At 45.5% G+C, this 25,401-nt stretch overlaps 3 protein-coding genes across 4 annotated transcripts in view; 2 read left to right on the top strand and 1 right to left on the bottom strand.

The window, feature by feature from the left end:
• Positions 1-25,401, top strand: part of LOC144483034 (uncharacterized) — a 305,151-nt gene that overhangs the window by 202,620 nt on the left and 77,130 nt on the right. The gene's annotated exons all lie outside the window — the stretch shown is intronic.
• LOC144483010 (uncharacterized) overlaps positions 1-25,401 on the top strand; it is a 132,311-nt gene that overhangs the window by 70,996 nt on the left and 35,914 nt on the right. The gene's annotated exons all lie outside the window — the stretch shown is intronic.
• On the bottom strand, positions 5,000-9,160 carry LOC144483051 (uncharacterized). Of its 2 annotated transcripts, none has more exons than XM_078201894.1 (2): positions 8,977-9,160; positions 5,000-8,217 (listed from the first exon to the last, which is right to left on the bottom strand). In XM_078201894.1, exon 2 carries the CDS (start codon positions 7,871-7,873, stop codon positions 7,292-7,294), a length of 582 nt encoding a protein of 193 aa, XP_078058020.1. In that variant the 5' UTR covers positions 7,874-8,217; positions 8,977-9,160; the 3' UTR covers positions 5,000-7,291. The 2 variants fall into 2 exon arrangements, with proteins under 2 accessions (XP_078058020.1, XP_078058021.1); XM_078201895.1 differs by lacking the exon at positions 8,977-9,160 and adding an exon at positions 8,543-8,634.

Below are 25,401 nucleotides of genomic sequence, written 5' to 3'. Positions count from 1 at the left end.
TCAGTTGGAGGACATTATATTCTGTCAAATCTGGCTCAAGAATAAGGTTGATTGCTCAGTTCAAGTAAGAAGGAAAGTTATTGGCTTGTAGCAAGTGTCTTTTCGAACCAGTATATCTTGTATTAACCTTATTCAGTTGTGGGACATGGGCGTCGCTGGCTGGCCAACATTTATTGCCCATCCCTAGATGCCCTTGTTCAGAGGGCAGTTGAGAGTCAACCACATTGTACGAACCAAATGTGTTCATTAAATATTACTGTATTTAGAACAAAGAATGTTACAGCACAGGGACAGGCCCTTTGGCCCTCCAAGCCTGCACCGACTGCACTGCCGGATGAAATTAAAACCCCCTACCCTTCCAGGGACTATATGCCTCTATTCCCCTCCTATTCATGTATTTGTCAAGACGCCCCTTAAAAGTCACTACTGTATCCGCTTCCACTACCTCTCCCGGCAACGAGTCCCAGGCACCCACTACTCTCTGTAAAAAATCTGCCTCATACTTCTCCTTTAAACGTTGCCCTTCGCACCTTAAACCTGTTCCCCCAAGTAATTGACTCTTCCACCCTGGGAAAAGGCTTCTGACTATCCACTCTGTCCATGCCCCTCATAATATTGTAGACTTCTATCAGGTCGCCGCTCAACCTCCGTTGTTCCAGTGAGAACAAACAAAGTTTCTCCAACCTCTCCTCATAGCTAATGCCCTCCATACCAGGCAACATCCTGGTAAATCTTTTCTGTACCCTCTCCAAAGCCTCCACATCCTTCTGATAGTGTGGCGACCAGAATTGAACACTAGATTCCAAGTGTGGCCTAACTAAGCTTCTATAAAGCTGCAACATGACTTGCCAATTATTAAACTCAATGCCCCGGCCGATGAAGGCAAGCATGCCATATGCCTTCTTGACTACCTTCTCCACCTGCATTGCCACTTTCAGTGACCTGTGTACCTGTACACCCAGATCCCTTTGCCTATCAATCCTCGTAAGGGTTCTGCCATTTACTGTATATTTCCTATCTGTATTAGACCTTACAAAATGCATTACCTCACATTTGTCTGGATTAAACTCCATGTGCCATCTCTCCGCCCAAGTCTCCAACCGATCTATATGCTGCTGTATCCTCTGATGGTCCTCATCGCTATCCACAAATCCTCCAACCTATGTGTTGTCCGCAAACTTACTAATCAAACCAGTTATATTTTCCTCCAAATCATTTGTATATATTACAAACAGCAAAGGTCCCAGCACTGATCCCTGAGGAACACCACTTGTCACAGCCCTCCATTCAGAAACGCACCCTTCCACAGCTACCCTCTGTCTTCTTTGACCGAGCCAGTTTTGTATCCACCTTGCTCGCTCACCTCTGATCCCATGCGACTTCACCTTCTGCATCAATCTGCCATGAGGGACCTTGTCAAAGGCCTTACTGAAGTCCATGTAGACAACATCCACTGCCCTACCTTCATCAATCATCTTCGTCACTTCCTTGAAAAACCTGATCAAGTTCGTGAGACACGACCTCCCCTTCACAAAACCATGTTGCCTCTCACTAATACGTTCACTTATTTCCAAGTGGGAATAAATCCTGTCTCGAAGCATCCTCTCCAATAATTTCCCTACCATTGACGTAAGGCTCACCGGCCTGTAATTACCTGGATTATTCTTGCTACCCTTCTGAAAGAAAGAAACAACATGGGCTATTCTCCAATCCTCTGGGACCTCCCCTGCAGCCAGTGAGGATACAAAGATTTCTCTCAAGGTCCCAGCAATTTCCCCCTTGCCTCTCTCAGTATTCTGGGGTATATCCCATCAGGCCCTGGGGACTTGTCTACCTTAATGTTTCTCAAGAACCCCATTACCTCCTCCTTTTTGATCTCAACATGACTCAAACTATCTACACAGCCTTTCCCAGACTCATCATCCACCAAGTTCTCTTTGGTGAATACTGATGCAAAGTACTCATTTAATACCTCGCCCATTTCCTCTGGCTCCACACATAGATTCCCTCCCTTGTCCTTGAGTGGGCCGACCCTCTCCCTGGCTACTCTCTTGCTCTTTATATATGTATAAAAAGCCGTGGGATTTTCCTTAATCCTGCTGGCCAATGCTTTTTTGTGACCCCTTTTAGCCCTCCTTACTCCTTGCTTAAGTTTCTTTCTACTTTCCTTGTATTCCACACTTGCTTCGTGTGTTCCCAGCCTCCTCGCTTTGACAAATGCTTCCTTTTTCTCTTTGACGAGGCTCACAATATCTCTCGTTATCCAAGGTTCCCAAAACTTGCCATACTTATCCTTCATCCTTACAGGAATGTGCCGGTTCTGAATCCCTATCAACTTGCACTTGGAGCCTCCCACACGCCAGATGTTGATTTGCCCTCAAATATCTGCCCCATCTGGGAGCTATTTATTAGCGACCAGTCATTAACAGATGAGAAAGTCATGAGCCTTAATTGAGTTATAGTTAATCAATGAATAATGAATCAGTAGTTCTAGTAAAAGATTGAGTTTTATTTGCTGTAAAAGTTTAATTGCTGTGTATGTAAAGAATGTGCAATGAGGATAAATGTACTGGCGAGAGAGACCTTCAAGCTCTGATTAACCTCAACATTTGAAACTGTGAGAATAAGGGATTGTATAGAATCAACTAAAGGGGTAGTATGAACCAATTCTCTTGTATTCCTGTCTAAGATAATGAGAGGTGGTGGTGTCAGTAATTGAGGATCCAGTTAAATTAATCTGGAGATCAAATTGACCAATTGTCATGATACAACAGGCCCAACTCTGACGTGAGGTAATCGTCACTTTGTGGATAAAAGTAGAGGTTCTGAAGGTCTTCCTTGTGAGCCAAATACTGAAAACTCCCGAGGCTGAGTTCCAAGGAAATTACTGTGAGAGAAGGAGCCAGACTCCCAAGGCTGAATTCCACAAGAATTCCTGTGAAAGAAGGAGCCAGAGAGGGTTCCGCTTCTACGGACCGATCACCCGCATGAAGTTGCAAAAGTCAATGTCCTAAAGTTGTTCAGTAAAACTTTTTCATTCAATAAACTTCTTTTTAAATTTACTATCCAGAGAATTCTGCTTTTACCACAAAGAGGGCAGGGAACAGGCTACAGATGAATTAAAGAGAAACCATTTGTGTCCAGAACGTTGTGAACATCCTTTTACTCTGGTTGTCTTTGATCCTCAAGTCATTTTCTGTTTGTTTTAATCATGTTCTGTTTCATTAATAAACTTTTATCAGTAAAATATTTGACTTTTCTGGACTTTTCCTGATGAGATTGATGCACTTTAGGGAACGTGGGTGAGAGGGGTTGGCAGGCTCTTTAACAGAAAGTCATCCCTCAAAGGTAATTGGCAAAGGAGCCAGAGGGGGAGATGAGATTTTATTTTATATTTTTGACACAGCAAGTTGTTCTGATCTGCCTGAAAGCAGATTCAATAGAATCTTTCCAAAGGTTAAAGACTTGAAAGGGAAGAATTTGCAGGACTGTGGGGACAGATCAGAGTGGTAGGATGAATCAGAGAGTCCTTTCAAAGAGATAGCAGGGACATGATGGGCTGAATGGACTCCTGCAGCCTGTCAATCTCAGCCTCCTGCTTTTGTGCAGGTTAGAAGGGCAGATTTCAGTGCAGCCTCTTCCCTGTATGTGTATTTAAAGAGACAGGTTTCTCTTTAGCTCTGAGTGACTGATATAACAATTGGTTGGAGGCCCATTTCCCACTCAGTCCTCCAGCACCTTCCTGTCCCTCAATTAGTGCAATCCCCATGGCAGTTTCCCAACTGGGGCGCAGGCCCCATTATTCTCAGCTAAATTCAGCCCTCAGCTCCGTCGCCTGGCTCTCATTGACACGAACAATAGAGAGACAGAAAGATGCCCCAGGCTCAAATGGGAAATCAAAACATGTGGCTTTAAATGAACTGTTAGGATCTCTGTAACGATCAACAATTTTTTAAAAAATGAATTCTAAACCCAGTAAGTAAAGAATCACACGACAAAGCTTCAAGTTGATGGCGTTGACTCTAACAAACTGGAGGCAACAATGACTAAACACCTTTTTGAAGGGAACATAGCCCTTGAACTGTAAAATTAACCTTGCCGTTTTACTCTTAACACAATCAAATATCCACTCAATGGATATATTTTACCCTGCCTTGGAATGTTGACACTCTTTCTCCAAAAACTCGCCCAAAGTGATTCTTCACTCCCCGAGTGTTTATTTCCTTTTCCAGTCTGGCAACCTTTAATCCCAGAACTGTCTTTCACAGTGATGGTTCTCCTGGACATTTTCCCACTAACACAAGCAAGGCGAATCTTCCAGCCTTGTTTCACAATTCTCAGGAATTTGTGACCAACATTCAACATCGGAGCAGAAGTCGGCCATTTGGCCGTTTGAGTCGGCTCCAGCATTTATTTAAATCATGGCTGATCTTTTTGTGTGGAGTTCCACATTCCCGTTCTACACCCGATATTTTTGATTCCCTCATCCAACAAGAATTGGTATAAAGGCAAAATTCTGCTGTTGTTGAATCTGAAACAAAAACAGAAAATGCTGGACAATCTCAGCAAGTCTGACAGCATCTGTAAAGAGAGAATAGAGACAACATTTTGAGTCAGGATAACCCTTTGTCAGAGGTGAAGACAAGAAAAATCGGACAAAATTTATCCTGTGAGGGTCAAGAATTGGGAAGCAATCTATTAAACCTCCTCTGAAGCACTCTCAATGCATTTGTATCATTTCTTAAATAGGAGACAAAACTGCACCGAGTGTTCAAGATGCAGTCTCAGCAACGCTCTGTATAACTGAAGCAGAACATCTTTACTTCTATGTTCACTTTCTCTCATAATAAAGGATTGCATTCCATTTGTAGGAACTTTGATTTGTTTGAACTAAGATTTATGAGGGTTCTCTTGTTTACAATAACCTCCCCAATAGTAAATCACACCAGGTTCCAGTGACTTAACCATATGGCAAGAAAGAATACTTTAAATTGTGAATTCAGAAAGTTTATTAATTATTAAAAACGTAACAAGTCAGAAAGATAAAAAACAGAGTGTTGATTAACAGTTAATAGAGAAAGTTTAACATTAACAATTGAACAGACTTCTCTCCATCCCTCTCAGACCAGGACATGAAGTGACCGCTCCAAAAACATGGATAACTTGTAAAACCAACAGGTCTCAACACCTCTCTGTAAACATCTCTCCCTCCACCTCTCTCTGCCAAATTGCCTTCTCAAGACCACTTTTTTATACTTTAAAAATGTCAAAAGCCCATCTTAGCCAATTCCCATAAATCTTCACTTATAAACTAAAATAGACACGAGTTTTCAGGCGATTTAAAAACAAATGAACTGTCTGCTGAAAGGGTTAACTTTTCTACAGAACCTAAAGGGGTGGGGAGTGAGCAGCAAAAACATGGCACACAATTACATCACTTTACACAAGTTTAAAAAAATTCTCTAACAACAAAACAAACTTGATTTTAAACTTCATCTATTAAGTGTTTTTGTTATATTTCTCAACATAATTATTTTAATTTGATCAGTTTTTGTTGGGGATGGGTAACTTCGGTTCTTTATAAACTGATTCACTCATTTTGTTTATTCTACATGGGCTCGGAGAATCAGAACCCAGACTTTATCATCCTTATCCTTTTTCCCCTTTTGCCACCACTCCCTCTGTTTTGATTAAACATTTTATCGTAAAAGTGAAATACTGCGGATGCTGGAATCTGAAACAAAAACAGAAAATGCCGGAACATGGTCTGACAGTATCTGCGGAGAGAGAATAGAGCCAATGATTCGAGTCTGGATGTCCCTTCATAAGAGCTCCTATGAAGTGTTATCCAGACTCAAAACGTCGGCTCTATTCTCTAATCATTTTAATCGATAAGTTTCTTGTTCTTAGTTTCCAAATGGCAGGTAAGAGACCTGTCCAGTCCCCACTTGAGCTCTGATTTTTCACTGGCCATGCTTGGGTAAGATTATAACCATTAGAATCTACTCTCAGAGGCCCACTTTTCAGTCCAGTGTTACTTGGAGTATACCGTCACTTCACCGACTATTGGGTCACAAATCCCTCATAGTTCTTATCACAAATTTAGGATAAATTAATTTAAAGAATGCCTGAGAACGCTTTTTAATTTCTTAACCAACTACCTACCACTGTTTGTTGATTGGTCAGACCTCCTTTTCACAGATTCGGGAATCTCAGCCACTGAACACCAGCCGGTCCTGGAATAAATTTCACTCTAACTCATTCTGAGTAAATATTCTCACCAGGTCCTCTGTTGGGGCCCTGCTAAGCAGCTTTAATGGTCCGTGATTGCAGAAACTGAGCAGTCACAGGAATGTGGTCAAAATAGTCCAGTCCCATAATGCCTCACATTCAATCTGCAGTCCTTCAATTATAACAGAATATGTGGCTGTCTGTAGCTGCCTCGGCCATGGTCAACCCCAACACTGCCTTCTTGAACTGCTCCAATGCCTGAGGTGTAAGTACACCCACAGTGCTGTTAGGGAGGGATTTCCAGCTACACATTCCAGACTTTCACTGGACTGCAGGTGGATACCAGATTGATGTATTCCATTCAACCACACCCAAGGTGAGTTATTCCAATTCCTTTATTGTCCAGGACAATATATTGACAATATCTTTAAAACAGAAATTAAACATTCCCATTTAATTTCAGGTATTAACATATTCTGTTAGTTTGTTCTTTATTGTCGATGTCAGGCTGGGGTTGTTCCTCTTGGAGCAAAGGAGGTTGAGGGGAGATTTGATAGAGGTGGACAAGATTCTGACAGGTTTAGATAAGGTGGACAAAGAAAAGCTGTTCCCATTAGCTGAAGGGACAAGGACGAGGGGGAATCAGATTTAAAGTTTCGGGTCAGAGATTCAGGGGGGGAACGCGAGGAAGAATATTTTGATGCAGCGAATGGTAATGAGCTGGAACTCGCTGCCTACAAGGGTGGAGGAAGTGGAGACAATAAACAATTACAAAGGAAATTGGATGGGCATTTGGAGGGTTTCAAACAGAAATGTTGACTAAATATCTCTGAACTTCCTAACACCCTGTCACTCTGTGATCCTTGTGAAATTTGAAACCAGGTATTCGCAACAAGACTCAAAGAGCATCAGCCCACTGGAGGCAAAGTCATGAGACCAGCCAGTCCAGCAGAAAGAAACCCTCCGACCCTCCTCAATGACTAACTGTGAGAATGAACAAAATGCAGTTCTGGGTGTAATTGAGAGCAGAAACAACAACAGCAGAATCCAACCCCTGGAATCACTCGTGAACTTGTTGGTGTCTCAACAGGTGGGATGAAACTCTGAATCCCTTCCCAAAGGTGAATGGCCTGTCTTCAGTGTGAACTCGCTGGTGTCTCTGCAAGTCAGATGATTGAGTGAATCCCTTCCCACACTGAGAGCAGGTGAATGGCCTCTCCCCAGTGTGAACTCGCTGGTGTGACTGCAGGTGAGATGACCGAGTGAATCCCTTCCCACACTGAGAGCAGGTGAATGGCCTCTCCCCAGTGTGAACTCGCTGGTGTACCCGCAGGTCAGATGACCAAGTGAATCCTTTCCCACACTGAGAGCAGGTGAATGGCCTCTCCCCTGTGTGAACTCGCTCGTGTGTCCGCAGGTCAGATGGCCAAGGGAATCCCTTCCCACACTGAGAGCAGATGTACGGCCTCTCCCCAGTGTGAACTCGCTCGTGTGTCCGCAGGCCGGATAACTGAGTGAATCCCTTCTCACACTGAGAGCAGGTGAACGGCCTCTCCCCAGTGTGGCTGCGCCGATGAGCTTCCAGCAGGGATGGGGCTCTGTATCCCTTCCCACAGTCTGCACATTTCCATGGTTTCTCCATGATGCAAGTGTCCTTGCCTCTCGCTTGGGTGGACAATCAGTTGAAGCCTCGTCCTCACACAGAACATGTATACAGTCTCTCTCCGCTGTGAATGGTGTGATATTTATTCAGGCTGTGTAACTGGTTAAAGCTCTTTAGACAGTGCACTGGAACACTCTCACTCGACTGTGGCAGTGTGTTTGTGCTTTTCGAATCACACTGATATTTGAAATCTTTTCAAATCAACAGACCAGTTTCTCCTTCTGGATCCAACAGCCGATGATATTCATGTCCCAGGGAATATGACTCTGTTAGATCTGGACATGATGTATGAGATTTCAGCCTGTGATTCCTCTTTCAATATCCTGTAAAACGAGTTTACAAAAGGTATCATTGTCAGTACAGGATAGAAATTTAGAGGCCAATTCTAATTTCTGTGGAACATTCTTTCCTCTCTCATTCCCCAAAAGCTGTGAATCTCCATCCCACACACTCTCCCTCCATTCTCACACTGCTGTATCTAATATGCACCCTCCCAATTCTCCTGAAGGTGCTGATTGAGGCTGATTGACAGATCCATGCTCACTGCTTCCTGTCCTGGACACAGGGAGCTGAAAATCATCAAGCTGACAACCACGTTAAAGTTTTACATTTGGACATAAGTGAGCAGATTGATGATGTATGTATTACCTGGTTACAGATATGAAGAATGTGAGGAGGATTATTATTTTGGCAGCGAGTGGTGACTTGGAAGTTAAAAATTGAAGCCCAGAGTTTCGCACTCCTCACAGCACCAGGGACCCGGTTCAATTCCCGGCTTGGATCACTGTCTGTGTGGAGTTTGCACGTTCTCCCCATGTCTGCGTGGGTTTCCTCCGGGTGCTCCGGTTTCCTCCCACAAGTCCAAAGATGTGCGGGTTCGGTGGATTGGCCATGATAAATTGCCCCTTAGTGTCAGGAGGATTAGCAAAGTAAATATGTGGGGTTACAGGAATAAGGCCTGGATGTGATTGTGGTCGGTGCAGACCTGATGGGCCGAATGGCCTCCTTCTGCACTGTAGGGATTTTATTTTATGAATGAGAAAAGAAATGGAAAGGGGGAGAAAAGAACGTGTTTTACTCACAGATGTTGCCTCTTTTAAGGTCAAACCAAATAAACAAACTGAAGTTAAATCAGTAAACAGACGAGACAGTGCAAATGTTACTGCCGTGACTCGGATTCGAACCGAGGTTGCTGGAGGAAGTTTGAGTCTGTCTGAAGCTTAATCTTCACTCAGAGGGAGAGCAACAGAACCAACAACAATGAAGGAAGCTTCACGCAGCCATTAACACTGGGCCCGGTCTCCGATTGGCTGGAGGACCAGCGCCCATCCGGTCCTCCAGGCGTTACCATTGGTCAATCTGCCGCATGTAACAATGAGGGGGCGGAGCGCGGGCCCACGTGGGGGTGGGCGGGGCTTTGACCGCCAGCTGCGCTGAGCTGGTGTCCAATCCGCAGTGTGCTGCTTCTGTAACCAGTGATATTGCTGCCAATGGGACACTGTGTGCTGGGCACGCCCCTCTGAGTCATTGTGACGGCACAATGGAGCCCTGCCTGAATCAGCCAATAGCAATCACTCTGCTCCGCGGTGACGTCTCCGGGTTCAGGCGCGCGGACCCGGGAGCCCCGCCCCCACCCATTGTTCCCCCAGTCTGGACATTCCACACATTGTTAGTCCAGTCAGATAGACATATATCTGTCTGGCCGCCTGCAAGGGGATTTCCAGCTCTCTGTGTCCAGGGCAGGAAGCCGTGAGCACGGATCTGTCAATCAGCCTCAATCAGCACCTTCAGGAGAATTGGGAGGGTGAATATTAGATACAGCAGAGTGAGAATGGAGGGAGAGTGTGTGGGATGGAGATTCACAGCTTTTGGGGAATGAGAGAGGAGAGAATGTTCCATAGAAACTAGAATTGTCTGTTCTGAATTTCTGTCCTGCTCTGACAGTGGTGAATTTGTAAACTTCTTTCACAGGATATCAGAAGATGAGGGTTTACAGACGGAAATCTTAAACCAAACTTCACATCAATATCTGACAGAGTCACTCAATTCATCCGGACCTGAATACCTTTGAATCTAGAAGGAGAAATGTTTCTCTGTTCTGTCTGCTTCAGAAGATTTTAAACATCAGTGTGGCTGGAAAAGCACCGACACACATACACACACCCGAGTGAGAGTGTTCCAGTGCACTGAGTGTGGAACCAACAGTTACACAGCCTGAAAAAAACATTGCAGCATTCAGAGCAGGGAGATTGTACCCGTGTTGTATTGATGCATGACGAAAGATACAAGGATACCCACACCATGGAGAAACCGTGGAAATGTGGGGATTGTGGAAAAGGATTCATGTCCCCATCTGAGCTGGAAATTCATCGACGCAGTCACACTGGGGAGAAGCCATTCACCTGCTCTGTGTGTGGGAAGGGATTCATTCATTCATCCCTCCTGCTGAGGCATAAAGTCACTCACACCCTGGAGAGACCCTTTAAATGCTCTGACTGTGGGAGTGAATTCAAAAGCTCTGGAAAACTGGTGTCCCACCAGCGCATTCACACTGAGGAGAGACCGTCCAGCTGCTCTCACTGCTCAAAGAGGTTTAAAACATCATCCAACCTGCGAATACACCAGCAAGTTCACTCCAGGGAGAGACCGTTTACCTGCTCTGAGTGTGGGATGGGATTCACTGCTTCATCCCACCTGCTAAGACACAAAGTCACTCATACCCGGGACAGTCCCTTTAAATGCTCTGACTGTGGGAGCGGCTTCAAAAGGTCTCGGGAACTGATGGCCCACCAGCGCATTCACACTGAGGAGAGACCGTTCACCTGCGCTCAGTGTGGAAAGGGATTCACTCAGTTATCCAGCCTGCAGCTACACCAGCGAGCTCACACTGGGGAGAGACCATTCACCTGCTCTGTGTGTGGGAAGGGATTCACTCGGTCACACAGCCTGATGAAACACAATCTCACTCACACCAATGAGAAACCCTTTAAATGCCCTGACTGTGGGAGTGGCTTCAAACGTGCTGAGAATCTGATGTCCCACCAGCGAGTTCACACTGAGGAGAGACCGTTCAGCTGCTCTCACTGCACAAAGAGGTTTAAATGGCCAAACAACCTGCGGGAACACCAGCGAGTTCACACCGGGGCGAGACCATTCACCTGCTCTGTGTGTGGGAAGGGATTCACTCAGTCATCCGCCCTGCTGAAACACAAAGTCACCCACACCCAGGAGAGACCCTTTAAATGTTCTGACTGTGGGAGTGGTTTCAAAAGTTCACGGGCACTGATGTCCCACCAACATACGCACACTGAGGAGAGACCGTTCAGCTGCTCTCACTGCACAAAGAGGTTTAGAAGGTTATCCCACCTTCAGAAACATGAGCGAGTTCACACTGGGGAGAGACCATTCACCTGCTCTGTGTGTGGGAAGGGATTCACTCAGTCATCTCACCTGCTGAAACACCAGCGAGTTCACAAGTGATGACAGGGGTTGGGTTCTGTTGTTATTGCTGCTGTTAATCACATCCAGGACTGAACCATGTTCATTCTGACAGTTGGTGAAGTGGGAGGGTCGGAGGGTTTCTTTCTGCTGGACTGGACAGTCTCATGACTTTGCTTTCAGTGGGCTGATGCTCTTTGAGCCTGGGAGAACACATTTCCACTGAAATGATCCACAAAAGCTGATGAAGGATATTTATTTTATCTGGATAATAAATAGTGTTTTTCCTACCGCTACAGATAGCTCTGAAATAAACACAGAAAGAACTGGAAAATCGCAGCAGGTCTGGCAGCATCTGTGGAGAGAGAAACAGAGTTAATGTTTCACGTCCAATGTAACTCTACTTCAGAACTAAAGAGAGGGAGAAATGTGATGGGTTTGATGCTGCTGAGAAAGGGGGGAGGGTCAGGGAGAAGAAAAGGGAAAGTCAGGGATTGGTTAGAAGGGGGGTGAGATTAAATTGCAAAAATGTCCTGGAACAAAAGGCAAAGGGAGAGGTAATGGTTGTGGTAAAGAAACAAAGCATTGGTCCAGAGTAAGTGTTAATGGCAGAATAAAGGACAGCTCTGTCTGGAAGCAAAAGAACAAAAACAAGACACAGACTGGCACTCGGCAAAAAACAACAAATCAAAATGGAGGAGAGAGTTCAGGGTGTGAAGTTGTTGAACTCAATGTTGAGTCCAGAAGGCTGTAAAGTGCCTCATTGGAAGATGAGGGGCTGTTCGTCCAGCTTGTGTTGGGCTTCTCCGGAACATTGCAGCAGGCCGAGGACAGAAATGTGAGTGTGAGAGCAAGGTGGTGAATTCTAATGGCAAGCGGAAGGTCAGGGTCATGCTTGTGGACTGAGCAGAGGTGTTCCACAACTCTATCGTGACTGGAGCTTTATTTCAAAATGGATACTGTATTCACCTAAATGCTTGTGGAATCTGTGTAGCGAGCAGCAACTGTTTAAACTAAGAATTTCTTCTTTCCTTTTGATCAGCGAGAAGACGTTATATTCTGTCAAATCTGCCTCAAGAATAAGGCTGATTGTTCAGTCTGAGTGTGAAAGAAAGATACAGGGGGCGATCTTACCGGCTCGACTCGCCGCTCGATCAGCGTGGTGAGCCGGGAAGATAGCGTGCGAGACGAAAGTATTGCTATCTTCCTGGCCCTGTTTTGTCGGCGTGAATGGTTTTGTGACCAGAAAGAGGGTGAAGGCTAATTGCATAGATTTGCTTACATTGCAATATGATTGTTGGGTTCGGTCTGGTACGGTTGCCCCTCCCGCCCCCGGTCAGCCGGTGAGGCATTACACCAACGAGAATCACTACTGGTCTTCACCAGCGGGGACCAGGCGCTTGGACCACGCTGGGGGGGAGGGGGGAGGGGGGGATCAGAGGCCAATGAAACCACCAGGTGATGGGGGGGCATGTCTGGGCAGTGCAAATTGGGCAATGCCACACTGGCATGCCCACCTGGCATCATAGCAGTGCCTGGTTGCGTGCCCTAAGTGCACCATGGACAGTGCCAAGGGGGTGGGGCATGTGTGGTGGTGGGACCTGGAGAGGTATTTAACATGATGGGGGGGCTTTTGCAAGGGGGTGCTTGTCAAGAGGGGAGCTCTGTATGGGGGGTGGGGTGATTGGTTTGGGGGGGGAATCTCTGCCAAGGAGGTGGGGGGGAGGTTTGTTCAGGGGCAGGGCATGTCGGTGTTCTGACAGAGGATGCATCGGGAGGGTCCCGATGCTCCGATGCCGGCGACCCATCTCGGGCTAAAAAAATAAAATTGTAAATATTAAATTAGTGCCTTTGTAACTGCAGAATAAAACCAATCGGGATAATGCAGAGCTAATGAGACACACCTCTTGAGAATGGTATAAATCCCTCATCATTTCATATGTGTTTTGATGTTGCATATATTATAAAATTACAGAGCAAACTTTATTAAATAAAATATGAATTAAGAAAAAGAAACAAGATCAAGATATACAAATCAGCATATACAATGTCAAAACATACAAAAAGAAAAAAGGAATTAAAAGTGGTTAATAAGGCAACATCATTTGTCTGTAAAAATCTGTAACATTTTTACCGTCTGTAACAATGCCAGTCAGCAGATTTGTTCCACAAACAATTTAAATTTCTGGATATTGAGGAATTTCAACATCAGGTCATTTTGTGTATATCATTTTCCCTGGCACCTATAATAAACCCAAAAAACTTCACAGGAGAGCCACTTGTCAGTTGTTTCATCTCTTTAGTTGGATGTTGATACTTCTTAACCTTTTCATCCCATGCTTTTTCCAGAGAATTAATGTTATCTTCAATTCTTGTTGTGATATCAACAGCCGCAACTTCTTTCCCATTGCTGATCAGCATGTCAGGTTTATACAGTTGTTTTATCGGCCATTCTTATTGGGGGTCCTGAAATAACTTTAAAATGATGTGTGTGTGCATACGCCTCCAATTGATGCAAAATCTTATTGTGTCTGAGGATTCTGGCATTTTTGACAAAAGGACAAGAGCCTCAAATATGTCCAATCATTTCATTCACGGAGTTGCAACTTCAGCATAATTCACGACCTCCGGATTTTCCAAATGCTAAAAAAATTCTTGTAGAGTATGCATTACTTCTAATCAGAGTATTAATAAAATTTGACTCCTTAAGACCATAAGACATAGGAGCAGAATTAGGCCACTCGGCCCATCGCGTCTGCTCCGCCATTCAATCATGGCTGATTTTTTCTCATCCCCATTCTCCTGCCTTTTCCCCATAACCCCAGATCCCCTTATTAATCAAGAACCTATCTATCTCTGTCTTAAAGACACTCAATGTCCCGGCCTCCACAGCCTTCTGCAGCAAAGAGTTTCTCAGATTCACCACTCTCTGGCTGAAGAAATTCCTCCTCATCTCTGTTTTAAAGGATTGTCCCTTAATTCTGAGGTTGTGCTTTTACAAAAGTTAAAGTTCAGCCAGTGATTAGAAACCAGGTCGAGGAAGTGGGAAATGCCAATTCCTTGGTAATTTAAGGTGGACCATTTGTGAGCTTAAAATTGATGCCAACCCAAAATTGGACTTTCTTCATGACCTGCTTTTTGATGGAAAGCATTTGGCGGGTCCAAATCACTTCAATTTTGTCATTGTATAGTGCACAAATACAACGGAAAGAGAGCTTGCAGGCTCCAAGATACAAAGAAAAAAGCAAATGCAGTCGTCATTATAAAATAATGCCAATAGTCAAAGAAATAATCAAAGAAATTTGATGGGTATAGATAGAGTGAATGCAAGCGGGCTTTTTCCGCTGAGGCTAGGGGAGAAAAAAACCAGAGGGCATGGGTTAAGGGTGAAAGGAGAAAAGTTTAAAGGGAATATTAGGGGGGGCTTCTTCACGCAGAGAGTGGTGGGAGTGTGGAATGAGCTGCCGGATAAAGTGGTAAATGCGGGGTCAGTTTTAACATTTAAGAAAAACTTGGATGGGTTCATGGATGAGAGGGGTGTGGAGGGATATGGTCCAAGTGCAGGTCAGTGGGACTAGGCATAAAATGGTTCGGCACAGACAAGAAGGGCCAAGAGGCCTGTTTCTGAGCTGTAATTTTCTATGGTTCTAAAAGAAAATTACAGCACAGGAACAGGCCCTTCAAGCCTGCACCAACCATGCTGCCTGTCTGATCTAAAACCCCCTACCCTTCCGTGGACCATATCCCTCTATTCCCATCCTATTCATGTATTTGTCACGACGCCCCTTAAAAGTCACTACCATATCTGCTTCCACTACCTGCCTCGACGACAAGTTCCAGGCAGCCACCACCCTCTGTGTAAAAAATCTGCCTCCTACATCTCCTTTAAACCTTGCCCCTCACACCTTAAACCTGTGCCCCCTAGTAATTGACTCTTCCACCCTGGGAAAAAGCTTCTGACTATCCACTCTGTCCATGCCTCTCATAATCTTGTAGACTTCAATCAGGTCGGCCCTCAACTTCCGTCGTTCCAGTGAGAACAAACCAAGTTTCTCCAACCTCCCCTCATAGCTAATGCCCTCCATACCAGGCAACATCCTGGTAAATCTTTTCTGTACTCTCTCGAAAGCCTCCATATTCTTTTGATAGTGTGGCAACCAGAATTGAACACAATATTCCAAGTGTGGCCTAACTAAGGTTCTATAAAGCTGCAACATGACTTGCCAATTTTTAAACCTAGTGCCCCGGCTGATGAAGGTAAGCATGCTGTATGCCTTCTTGACTACCTTCTCCACCTGCATTGCCACTTTCAGTGACTTGTGTACCTGTACACCCAGATCCCTTTGCCTATCAATACTCTTAAGGGTTCTGCCATTTACTGTACATTTCCTATCTGTATAAGACCTTCCAAAATGCATGACCTCATGTTTGTCCAAATTAAACTCCATCTGCCATCTCTCTGCCCAAGTCTCCAACTGATCTATATCCTGCTGTATCCTCTGATGGTCCTCATCGCTATCCACAAATCCATCTTTGTGTCGTCCGCAAACTTACGAATCAAACCAGTCACATTTTCCTCCAAATCATTTATATATATTACAAACAGCAAAGGTCCCAGCACTGATCCCTGAGGAACGCCACTTGTCACAGCCCTCCATTCAGAAATGCACCCTTCCACTGCTACCCTCTGTCTTCTTTGACCGATGATGTGGAGATGCCGGTGTTGGACTGGGGGAAGCACGTAAGAAGTCTCACAACACCAGGTTAAAGTCCAACAGATTTATTTGGCAGCACTGGCTTTCGGAGCCCCAAGCTCCTTCCTCAGGTGACTCACTCACCTGAGGAAGGAGCTTGGGGCTCCGAAAGCTAGTGCTGCCAAGTAAACCTGTTGGACTTTAACCTGGTGTTGTGAGACTTCTTACTGTTCTTTGACCGAGCCAGTTTTGTATCCACCTTGCCAGCTCACCTCTGATCCCATGTGACTTCACCTTCTGCACCAATCTGCCATGAGGGACCTTGTCAAAGGCTTTACTGAAGTCCATGTAGACAACGTCCACTGCCCTGCCCTCAATCATCTTCGTCACTTCCTTGAAAAACTCGATCAAGTTCGTGGGACAAGACCTCCCCTTCACAAAACCATGTTGCCTCTCACTATTACGTCCACCTATTTCCAAGTGGGAATAAATCCTGTCTCGAAGAATCCTCTCCAATAATTTCCCTATCACTGATGTTTGGCTCACCGGCCTGTAATTATCTGGATTATCCTTGCTACCCTTCTTAAACAAAGGAACAACATTGGCTATTCTCCAACCCTCTGGGACCTCCCCTGTAGCCAGTGAAGATACAAAGATTTCTCTCAAGGCTCCAGCAATTTCCTCCCTTGCCTCTCTCAGTATTCTGGAGTATATCCCATCAGGCCCTGGGGACTTGTCTCCCTTAATGTTTCTCAAGAACCCCAATACCACCTCCTTTTTGACCTCAACATGACTCAAACTATCTACACATCCTTTCCCAGACTCAACATCCACCAAGTCCTTCTCTTTGGTGAATACTGACACAAAGTACTCAATTAATACCTCGCCCATTTCCTCTGGTTCCATGCATAGATTCCCTCCCTTGTCCTTGAGTGGGCCAACCCTCTCCCTGGCTACCCTCTTGCTCTTTATATATGTATAAAAAGCCTTGGGATTTTCCTTAATCCTGCTGGCCAATGCTTTTTTGTGACCCCTTTTAGCCCTCCTTACTTCTTGCTTAAGTTTCTTTCTACTTTCCTTGTATTCCACACTTGCTTCGTGTGTTCCCAGCCTCCTAGCTTTGACAAATGCTTCCTTTTTCTCTTTGACTAGACTCACAATTTGTCTCATTATCCAAGGTTCCAAAACTTGCCATACTTATCCTTCATCCTTACAGGAATGTGCCGGTCCTGAATCCCTATCAACTTACACTTGAAAGCCTCCCACACGCCAGATGTTGATTTGCCCTCAAACATTAAGTGTATTAAGTGATTAAGTGTATACATGTGTATTGCACAATACCCATCGGCTGAGGATATGTTAAAGGATGGAGTTCAGCTGGGTAACAGCGCTGGGGAAGAAGCTGTTCCTGTAGCTGGTCATACAGGCTCGAATGCATCTGTAACGCCTCCCAGATGGCAGGGGAACAAACAGTCTATGGGTGGGATCTCTAGTAATGCGGAGAGATCTCCACAGACAGCGTTTGTGATAAATATCCTGGATGGCAGGTCGCTGGGTGCCGATGATGTATTGGGCAGTTTTGACTACCCGCTGCAGAGCTTTCTGGTCAGAAATGGAACAACTGCCGTACCACACCATAATGCTGTTTGACAAGATGCTCTCTATCCTCGCCTTCCCTGATGACCCGGAGACTTCTCAACTGGTTACACTTGGTATCTAAATCTGTACCGCTAAATTGGAATGATTTCCACCGAATCATTTCTAGTTTTAAAAGTAAATCATTTCTTAAAAACTGCAATTGGCACCACCCTCTCCAATTTCGGTAAGGCTGGACCTCCATCTCTAGTCTTGGCACATCAAATGTCATCGGCAATATGGTTAGGCAGATGTAAAATCTCTTTTGCCGCCTTCCTAATAACATTCTGCAATGAAATACGTCTATTTTGTGAGGTTTCATTTAAAATGAGATGATAATAAAACCAGGGAATAAAATAAGTCTTTAAAATATGAAATTTCTCTGAGGGTTACGCTTCTGATTACTATCCATGTTTTTAATAGGTCTTCCCAAACTGTATCCTTTCAACCTAACCAAGGGGCGAATCGAGCACCTAAATATTTTTCCATTTGACTGGGTTCCATTAAATTCCAATTAGAGTCATTAATCCTCCCTGGTTTGATATTATTGAAGAGAAAGATTTGATTTCTAGATAAAAACTAGCTCTTTTCTTCATATTGAGGATTTGATGGAGTATAGTGAAACTGAGTAGATGTTTTATATAAATGTTGGATAATATACAGTATGTTGGGAAAGTTCAAACAGCATGATTTCAGCTTCATCTCAAATATAGATTTAGTGCATTGGAATATGTTCCAAACTGTGGTGCACTGAATCGGCTTTCAGTGACAGAGATAGGAAATGGATTTTTAAAAATTGTACTCCCTTATTTTACTATCTGTTGGCGACATGGCGGTACAGTGGTTAGCACTGCTGCCTCACAGCGCCAGGGACCCGGGTTGGGTCACAGTCTGTCTGGAGTTTGCACATTCTCCCCGTGTCTGCGTGGGTTTCCTCCGGGTGCTCCGGTTTCCTCCCACAGTCCAAAGATGTGCAGGTTAGGTTGATTGGCCACGCTAAAATTGCCCCTTAGTGTCAGGGGGACTAGCAAGGATAAATGCATGGGGTTATGGGGATAGCCTGAGTTGGATTGTGGTCGGTGCAGACTTTATAGGCCAAATGGCCTCCTTCTGCACTGTAGGATTCTGTGATTCTATCCAGCTTCCCTTTCAATGTATTCACGCTCTTCACTTCAACCATTCAGAGTGATTGATTCATTATTGTCACATTCGAGTCATCGAGGTTTACAGCATGGAAACATACCCTTCGACCCAACTTGTCCAAACCACCCAGTTTTTACCACTAAGCGAGTCCCAATTGCCTGCGTTTGGCCCCTGTCCCTCTTACCAATGGGTACAATGGGTACATTGGGATACAGTGAAAAATATTGTTTCTTGCAAGCCGTTGCAGACAAAACACACCGTTCAGAGTACATAGGGGAGAAGGAAAGTAGAGGGTGCAGAATAGTGTTACAGTTACCGATAGGGTGAAGGGAAAGATCAGCTTAATGTGTAATAGGAAGAAGCTGTTCTGGAGTCTGTTGGTACGTGATCTCAGACTTTTGTATCCTTTTCCCAATGGAAGAGAGGAGGTCCGGGGTGCGTGGGGTCCTTAATTACGCTGGCTGCTTTTCCGAGGCAGCAGGAAGTGTAGACGGAGTCAATAGACGGGAAGCTGGTTTACGTGATGACTGAACTACGTTCACAACCCTTTGTTTCTTGCGGTCTTGGTCAGAGCTGGAGCCACACCAAGCTGTGATGCATCCAGAAAGAATGCTTTCTATGGTGCACCTGGAGAAGTTGGAGAGAGTCATAGCTAACATGCCAAATTTCCTTAGTCTTCTGAGAAAGGAGAGGCATTGGTGGGCTTTCTTAACTATAGCGTCGGCATGGAGGGACCAGAACAGGTTGTTGATGATCTGAACACCTCAAAATTGAAGATCTCGAACCATCTCCACTTCATCACCTTTGATGTAGACAAGGGCATGTCCTCCATTACATTTCGGTCGCCCTTCAGTCTTCTCTTTTCCAGGGAAAAGCAGCCTCAGACTTTTCTGAGGGTTAAAAGCTCTCAGCTCTGGGATTATTCTTGTCAATTTACGTTGCTCCATCTCCAGTGCCTCTCTTTCCTTCTTCTAAATGCAGATCACTAATTTTGACAGGGCTCCCAGTTTATTCTAACCCTGGTTCTAAACAAGTTGGCCATAACCTCGCTGGTTTTCAATTATATCCCTCTGGAATGGAACCCTATATATGGGCCCCACACTTTAGGAAAGATGTGAACTCGCTGGGGTGTCAGCAGAGTGGATAACTGAGTGAATCCTTTCCCACACAAAGCAGGTGAATGGTCTCTCCCCAGTGTGAACTCACTGGTGAATTCACAGGTTTGATGAGCTTTAAAACCTCTGTGCAGTGAGAACACCTGAATGCTCTCTCCTCCGTGAGACTGCACTGGTGGGACACCAGTTCTGCAGACCTTGTGAAGTCATAGAGCTTTCCAGCATGGAAACAGGTCCTTTGGCCCAACTTGTCCATGCCCCCCCTTTTTTTTAAAAGCCCTAAGCTAGTCCCAATTGCCCGCATTGGGCCCATAACCCTTTCTACCCATCTTACCCATGTAACTGTCGAAATTGTACCTGCCTCTACTACTACCTCTGGCATCTTGTTCCAGACACTCACTACCCTCTGTGTGAAAAGGTTGCCCCTCTGGACCCTTTTGTATCTCTCCCCTCTCACCTTAAACCTATGCCCTCTAGTTTTAGACTCCCCTACCTTTGGGAAAAGATATTGACTATCTACCTTATCAATGTCCCTTATTATTTTCCTTATTATAAGGTCACCCCTCAGCCCCCTACGCTCCAGAGAAACAAGTCCCAGTCTATCCAGCCTCTCCTTATAACGCAAACCATCAAGTCCCGGTAGCATCCTAGTAAATCTTTTCTGCACTCTTTCTCGTTTAATAATATCTTTTCTATAATCGGGTGACCAGAACTGTACACAGTCACTCCCCCATTCAGAGCATTGAAAGGGTCTCTACTTGGTGTGAGTGACTTTGGGTTTCAGCAAGCTGGATAACCAAGTTAATACTTTCTACACAGAGCAGCTTAACGGTCTGTCCCCAGTGTGAACTCGCTGGTGTTTCCGCAGGTCGGATGACCGAGTGAATCTCTTCCCACATTGAGAGCAGGTGAATGGTTTCTCCCCAGTGTGAACTCGCTGGTGTCTCTGCAGCGTGGATGACCTTTTAAACCTCACTGAACATTGTGAGCAGCTGAACGGTCTCTCCTCAGTGTGAATGCGCTCATGCTCTCGAAGAACTGCAGCACTTTTGAAGCCGCTCCCACAGTCAGCACATTTAAAAGGTCTCTCATTGCTGTGAGTACCTTTGTGTTTCATGAGGCTGGATGAAGCAGTGAATCCCTTGCCACACATGGCGCAGGTGAATGGTTTCTCTCCAGTGTGAACTCGCTGATGTACCCGCAGGTTGGATGACCTTTTAAATCTCTTTGTGCAGTGAGAGCAGCTGAACGGCCTCTCCTCAGTGTGAACACGTTGATGGGACACCAGTTCCCAAGAACTTTTGAATCCGCTCCCACAGTCAGAGCAGTTGAAGGGTTTCTCACTGGTGTGAGAGAGATTGTGACTCAGCAGCTGGGATGAGCGAATGAATCCCTTCCCACACATGCTGCAGGTGAACGGCATCTCCCTGATATGAACTTGCTGGTGTGTCAGCAAGTCGGATGACTGAATGAATCCCTTCCCACACATGCAACAGGTGAATGGTCTGTCCCCAGTATGAATGTGTCGATGAACTTCAAGCCGAGATGGGAATCTGAATCCCTTCCCACAGTCCCCACATTTCCACGGTTTCTCCATGGTGCGGGTGCCCTTGTGACTCTCCAGGTTTGGCTATCAGTTGAAGCCTCGTCCACATACAGAACATGGGTACAGTCTCTCCCCACTGTGAATGCTGAGATGTTTTTTTCAGGTTGTGTAACTGGTTAAAGTTCTTTCCACACTCAGCGCACTGGAACACTGTCTGTAAATCCTCACCCTCTGATATCCTGTAAAAGGAATTTACAAAAGTCATCAGTGTCAGTACAGGAGAGAAATTCAGAACAGACAATTTCTATGGAACATTCTTTCCTTTCTCATTCCCCAAAAATCATAAATCTCCATCCCACACACTCTCCCTCCATTCTCACTCTGCTGTATCTAATATTCACCCTCCCAATTCTCCTGAAGGTGCTGATTGAGGCTGATTGACAGATCCATGCTCACTGCTTCCTGTTCTGGACAAAAAAAGCTGCAAATCTTCAAGCTGACAGCCACGTTAAAGCTTTACAATTGGACATAAATGAGCATGTAATACACTGTATCACCTGGTTAGAGAAACATGAAGAATGTGAGGAGGATCTTTATTGAAGCAGCGAATGGTGACCTGGAAGTTAAAAATTCAACTCCAGAATGAGAAAAGAAATGGAAGCGGGGAGAGAAGAAAGTGTTTTACTCACAGATGTCGGAGAGACAGGAGGAAGTTTGAGCCTGTCTGAAGCTCAATGTTCAAGAGAGGGAGCAGCAGCAGCTTTGCTGGGCAGGAATGAGCAACTGAACAAGCTCATTGTCCACTTCCGCATTCAGACAATGGGGAGCTCTGATTGGCTGGAGGACCAGAGTCCTTCCGGTCCTCCAACTCCCCCATTGGTCAACACCTCAGCATAAGGACCAGGGGGTGGGCACTCTACCGCACGTGCGCAGCTTCCCCTCTCCCTTGGACATGCGCAGCCCTGGGCCTTGGGGGAGTGGACAGAGTAAAACTTCCTCCTGAGTAAAACACTTTCTTTTCTCCCCCTTTCCATTTCTTTTCTCATTCTGGGGGAAATTGGGGACTTGCAGCAACTGAAGGGAAAGGAAGTGAATCCAGTCTGTACATTCCACACATTGTTAGTCCAGTCAGATAGACATATATCTGTTTGGCCGCCTGCATGGAGATTTCCAGCTCTCTGTGTCCAGGACAGGACAGTAAGAAGTTTAACAACACCAGGTTAAAGTCCAACAGGTTTATTTGGTAGCACAAGCCACTAGCTTTCGGAGCTCCAAGCCCCTTCATCAGGTGAGTGGGAGTTCTGTTCACAAACAGGGCATATAAAGACACAGACTCAATTTACAAGATAATGGTTGGAATGCGAGTCTTTACAGGTCATCAAGTCTTAAAGGTACAGACAATGTGAGTGGAGAGAGGGTTAAGCACAGGTTAAAGAGATGTGTATTGTCTCCAGACAGGACAGTTAGTGAGATTTTGCAAGTCCAGACAAGCTGTGGGGGTTACAGATAGTGTGACATGAACCCAAGATCCCGGTTGAGGCCAACCTTGTGTGCGGAACTTGGCTCTCAGTCTCTGCTTAGCGATTCTGTGTTGGACAGGAAGCAGTGAGCATGGACCTGTCAATCAGCCTCAATCAGCACCTTCAGGAGAATTGGGAGGGTGAATATTAGATACAGCAGAGTGAGAATGGAGGGAGAGTGTGTGGGATGGAGATTCACAGCTTTTGAGGAATGAGAGAGAAAAGAATGTTCCATAGAAACTGGAACTGTCTGTTCTGAATTTCTGTCCTGCACTGACATTGATGAATTTTTACAATAATTTTTACAATAATTACTTTTGTAAATTCCTTTTACAGAATATCAGAAGATGAGGAATTAAAGACAAAAACTCAAAACTAACATCACATCAACATCTGACGGAGTCATTCAATTTATCGGGACCTGAATATTAGCCACATTTGATTCTAGAAGGAGAAATGTTTCCATGTTCTTTCTGCTTCAGAAGATTTTAAACATCAGTTTGACTGGAAAAGCACTGAGGCACACACACACACACACACACCGAGTGAGAGTGTTCCAGTGCACTGAGTGTGGAAAGAGCTTCAACCAGTTACACAGCCTGAAAATACATCGCAGCATTCAGAGCGGGGAGAGACTGTACCCGTGTTCTGTGTGAGATTTAACTGATTGTTTAACCTGGAGAGTTACAAGGACACCCGTAGCATGGAGAAACCATGGAAATGTGGGGACTGTGGGAAGAGATTCAGGTTCCCATCTCTGCTGGAAACTCATCGACGCAGTCACACTGGGGAGAGGCCGTTCACCTGCTCTGTGTGTGGGAAGGGATTCAGGTTCCCATGTGAGCTGGAAACACACCATTACAATCACACTGGGGAGAGACCGTTCACCTGCTCTGTGTGTGAGAAGGGATTTACTCGGTTATCCCACTTGCTGACACACAATCTCACTCACACCAATGAGAGACCGTTTCAATGCTCTGACTGTGGGAGTGGCTTCAAAAGCTCTTGGGAACTGGTGAAACACCAGCGCATTCACACTGGGGAGAGACCGTTCACCTGTCCTGTGTGTGGGAAGGGATTCACTACTTCAGCCGGTCTGCACAATCACAATCTCACTCACACCCAGGACAGACCCTTTAAATGCTCTGAATGTGGGAGTGGTTTCAAAAGCTCTCAGTATCTGATGAGACACCAGCGCATTCACACTGAGGAGAGACTGTTCAGCTGCTCTCATTGCTCAAAGAGATTTAAAACGTCGTACTCCCTGCTGACACACCAGCGCATTCACACTGAGGAGAGACCATTCAGCTGCTCTCACTGCACAAAGAGATTTAGAAGGTCATCCAACCTGTGGGAACACCAGCGGGTTCACACCGGGGAGAGACCATTCACCTGCTCTGTGTGTGGGAAGGGATTCACTTATTCATCCAACCTGCTGACACACAAAGCCACTCACGCCAATTAGAGACCCTTTAAACATTCTGACTGTGGGAGTGGCTTCAAAAGCTCTCGGAAACTGATGATCCACCAGCGCATTCACACTGAGGAGGGGCCGCTCAGCTGCTCTGTGTGTGGGAAAGGGTTCAGTGATTCATCCCAGTCTGCGGGCACACCATCGAGTTCACACTCGGGATGGACCATTCACCTGCTCTGTGTGTGGGATGGGTTTCACTCAGTCATCCCACCTGTGGATGCACCAGCGAGTTCACACCAGGGAGAGACCATTCACCTTCACTCCGACATCCAGCTGCTGAAACACAAAGCCACTCACACCAAGGACAGACTCTTTAAATGCTCTGACTGAGAGGCTGGACTCAAAAGCTCTCAGGAACTGATGATCCACCAGCGCATTCACAGGGGAGAGGCCGTTCAGCTGCTCTGACTGTGGGCATGGCTCCAAAAGCTCTGACTAACTGGTGTCCCGCCAGTGCATTCACACTGAGGAGAGACTGTTCCCCTGCTCTCACTGCACAAAGAGGTTTAGAATATCTTCAGCTGAAACACCAGTGAGTTCACACTGGGGAGAGACTATTCACCTGCTCTGTGTGTTGGGAAAGGATTTCCTTGGTTATCCAGCCTGCGCAGACACAAAGTCACTCACACCCAGGAGAGACCCTTTAAGTGTTTTGACTGTGGGAGTGGCTTCAAAAGCTCTCGGGAACTGATGTCCCACCTGTGAGTTCACACTGGGAAGAGACCATTCACCTGCTCTGACTGTAGGAAGGGATTCACTCGGTCAACAAACTTAGTGAAACACCAGCAAGTTCACAAGTGATTCGAGTTCTGGGATTATTCTTGTGAACCTTACTTGCCCCTCCTCCAGTGCCTTCACTTCCTTTTTCTAAATGGAGATCACAAATAGAACGTAGAACAGTACAGCACAGGAACAGACCCTTCAGCCCACCATGTTGTGTCG

This window comes from Mustelus asterias, unplaced genomic scaffold (assembly GCF_964213995.1).
Source record: "Mustelus asterias unplaced genomic scaffold, sMusAst1.hap1.1 HAP1_SCAFFOLD_44, whole genome shotgun sequence".
Lineage (NCBI taxonomy): Eukaryota > Metazoa > Chordata > Chondrichthyes > Carcharhiniformes > Triakidae > Mustelus > Mustelus asterias.
Note: the sequence above shows the minus strand (reverse complement) of the source record. Positions and strands in the feature narration are given on the sequence as shown.

What these genes read in the sequence shown, in the direction of transcription:
- LOC144483051 (XM_078201894.1), bottom strand. Translation starts at nt 7,873, where the DNA reads ATGGAGAAACCATGGAAATGTGCAGACTGTGGGAAGGGATACAGAGCC.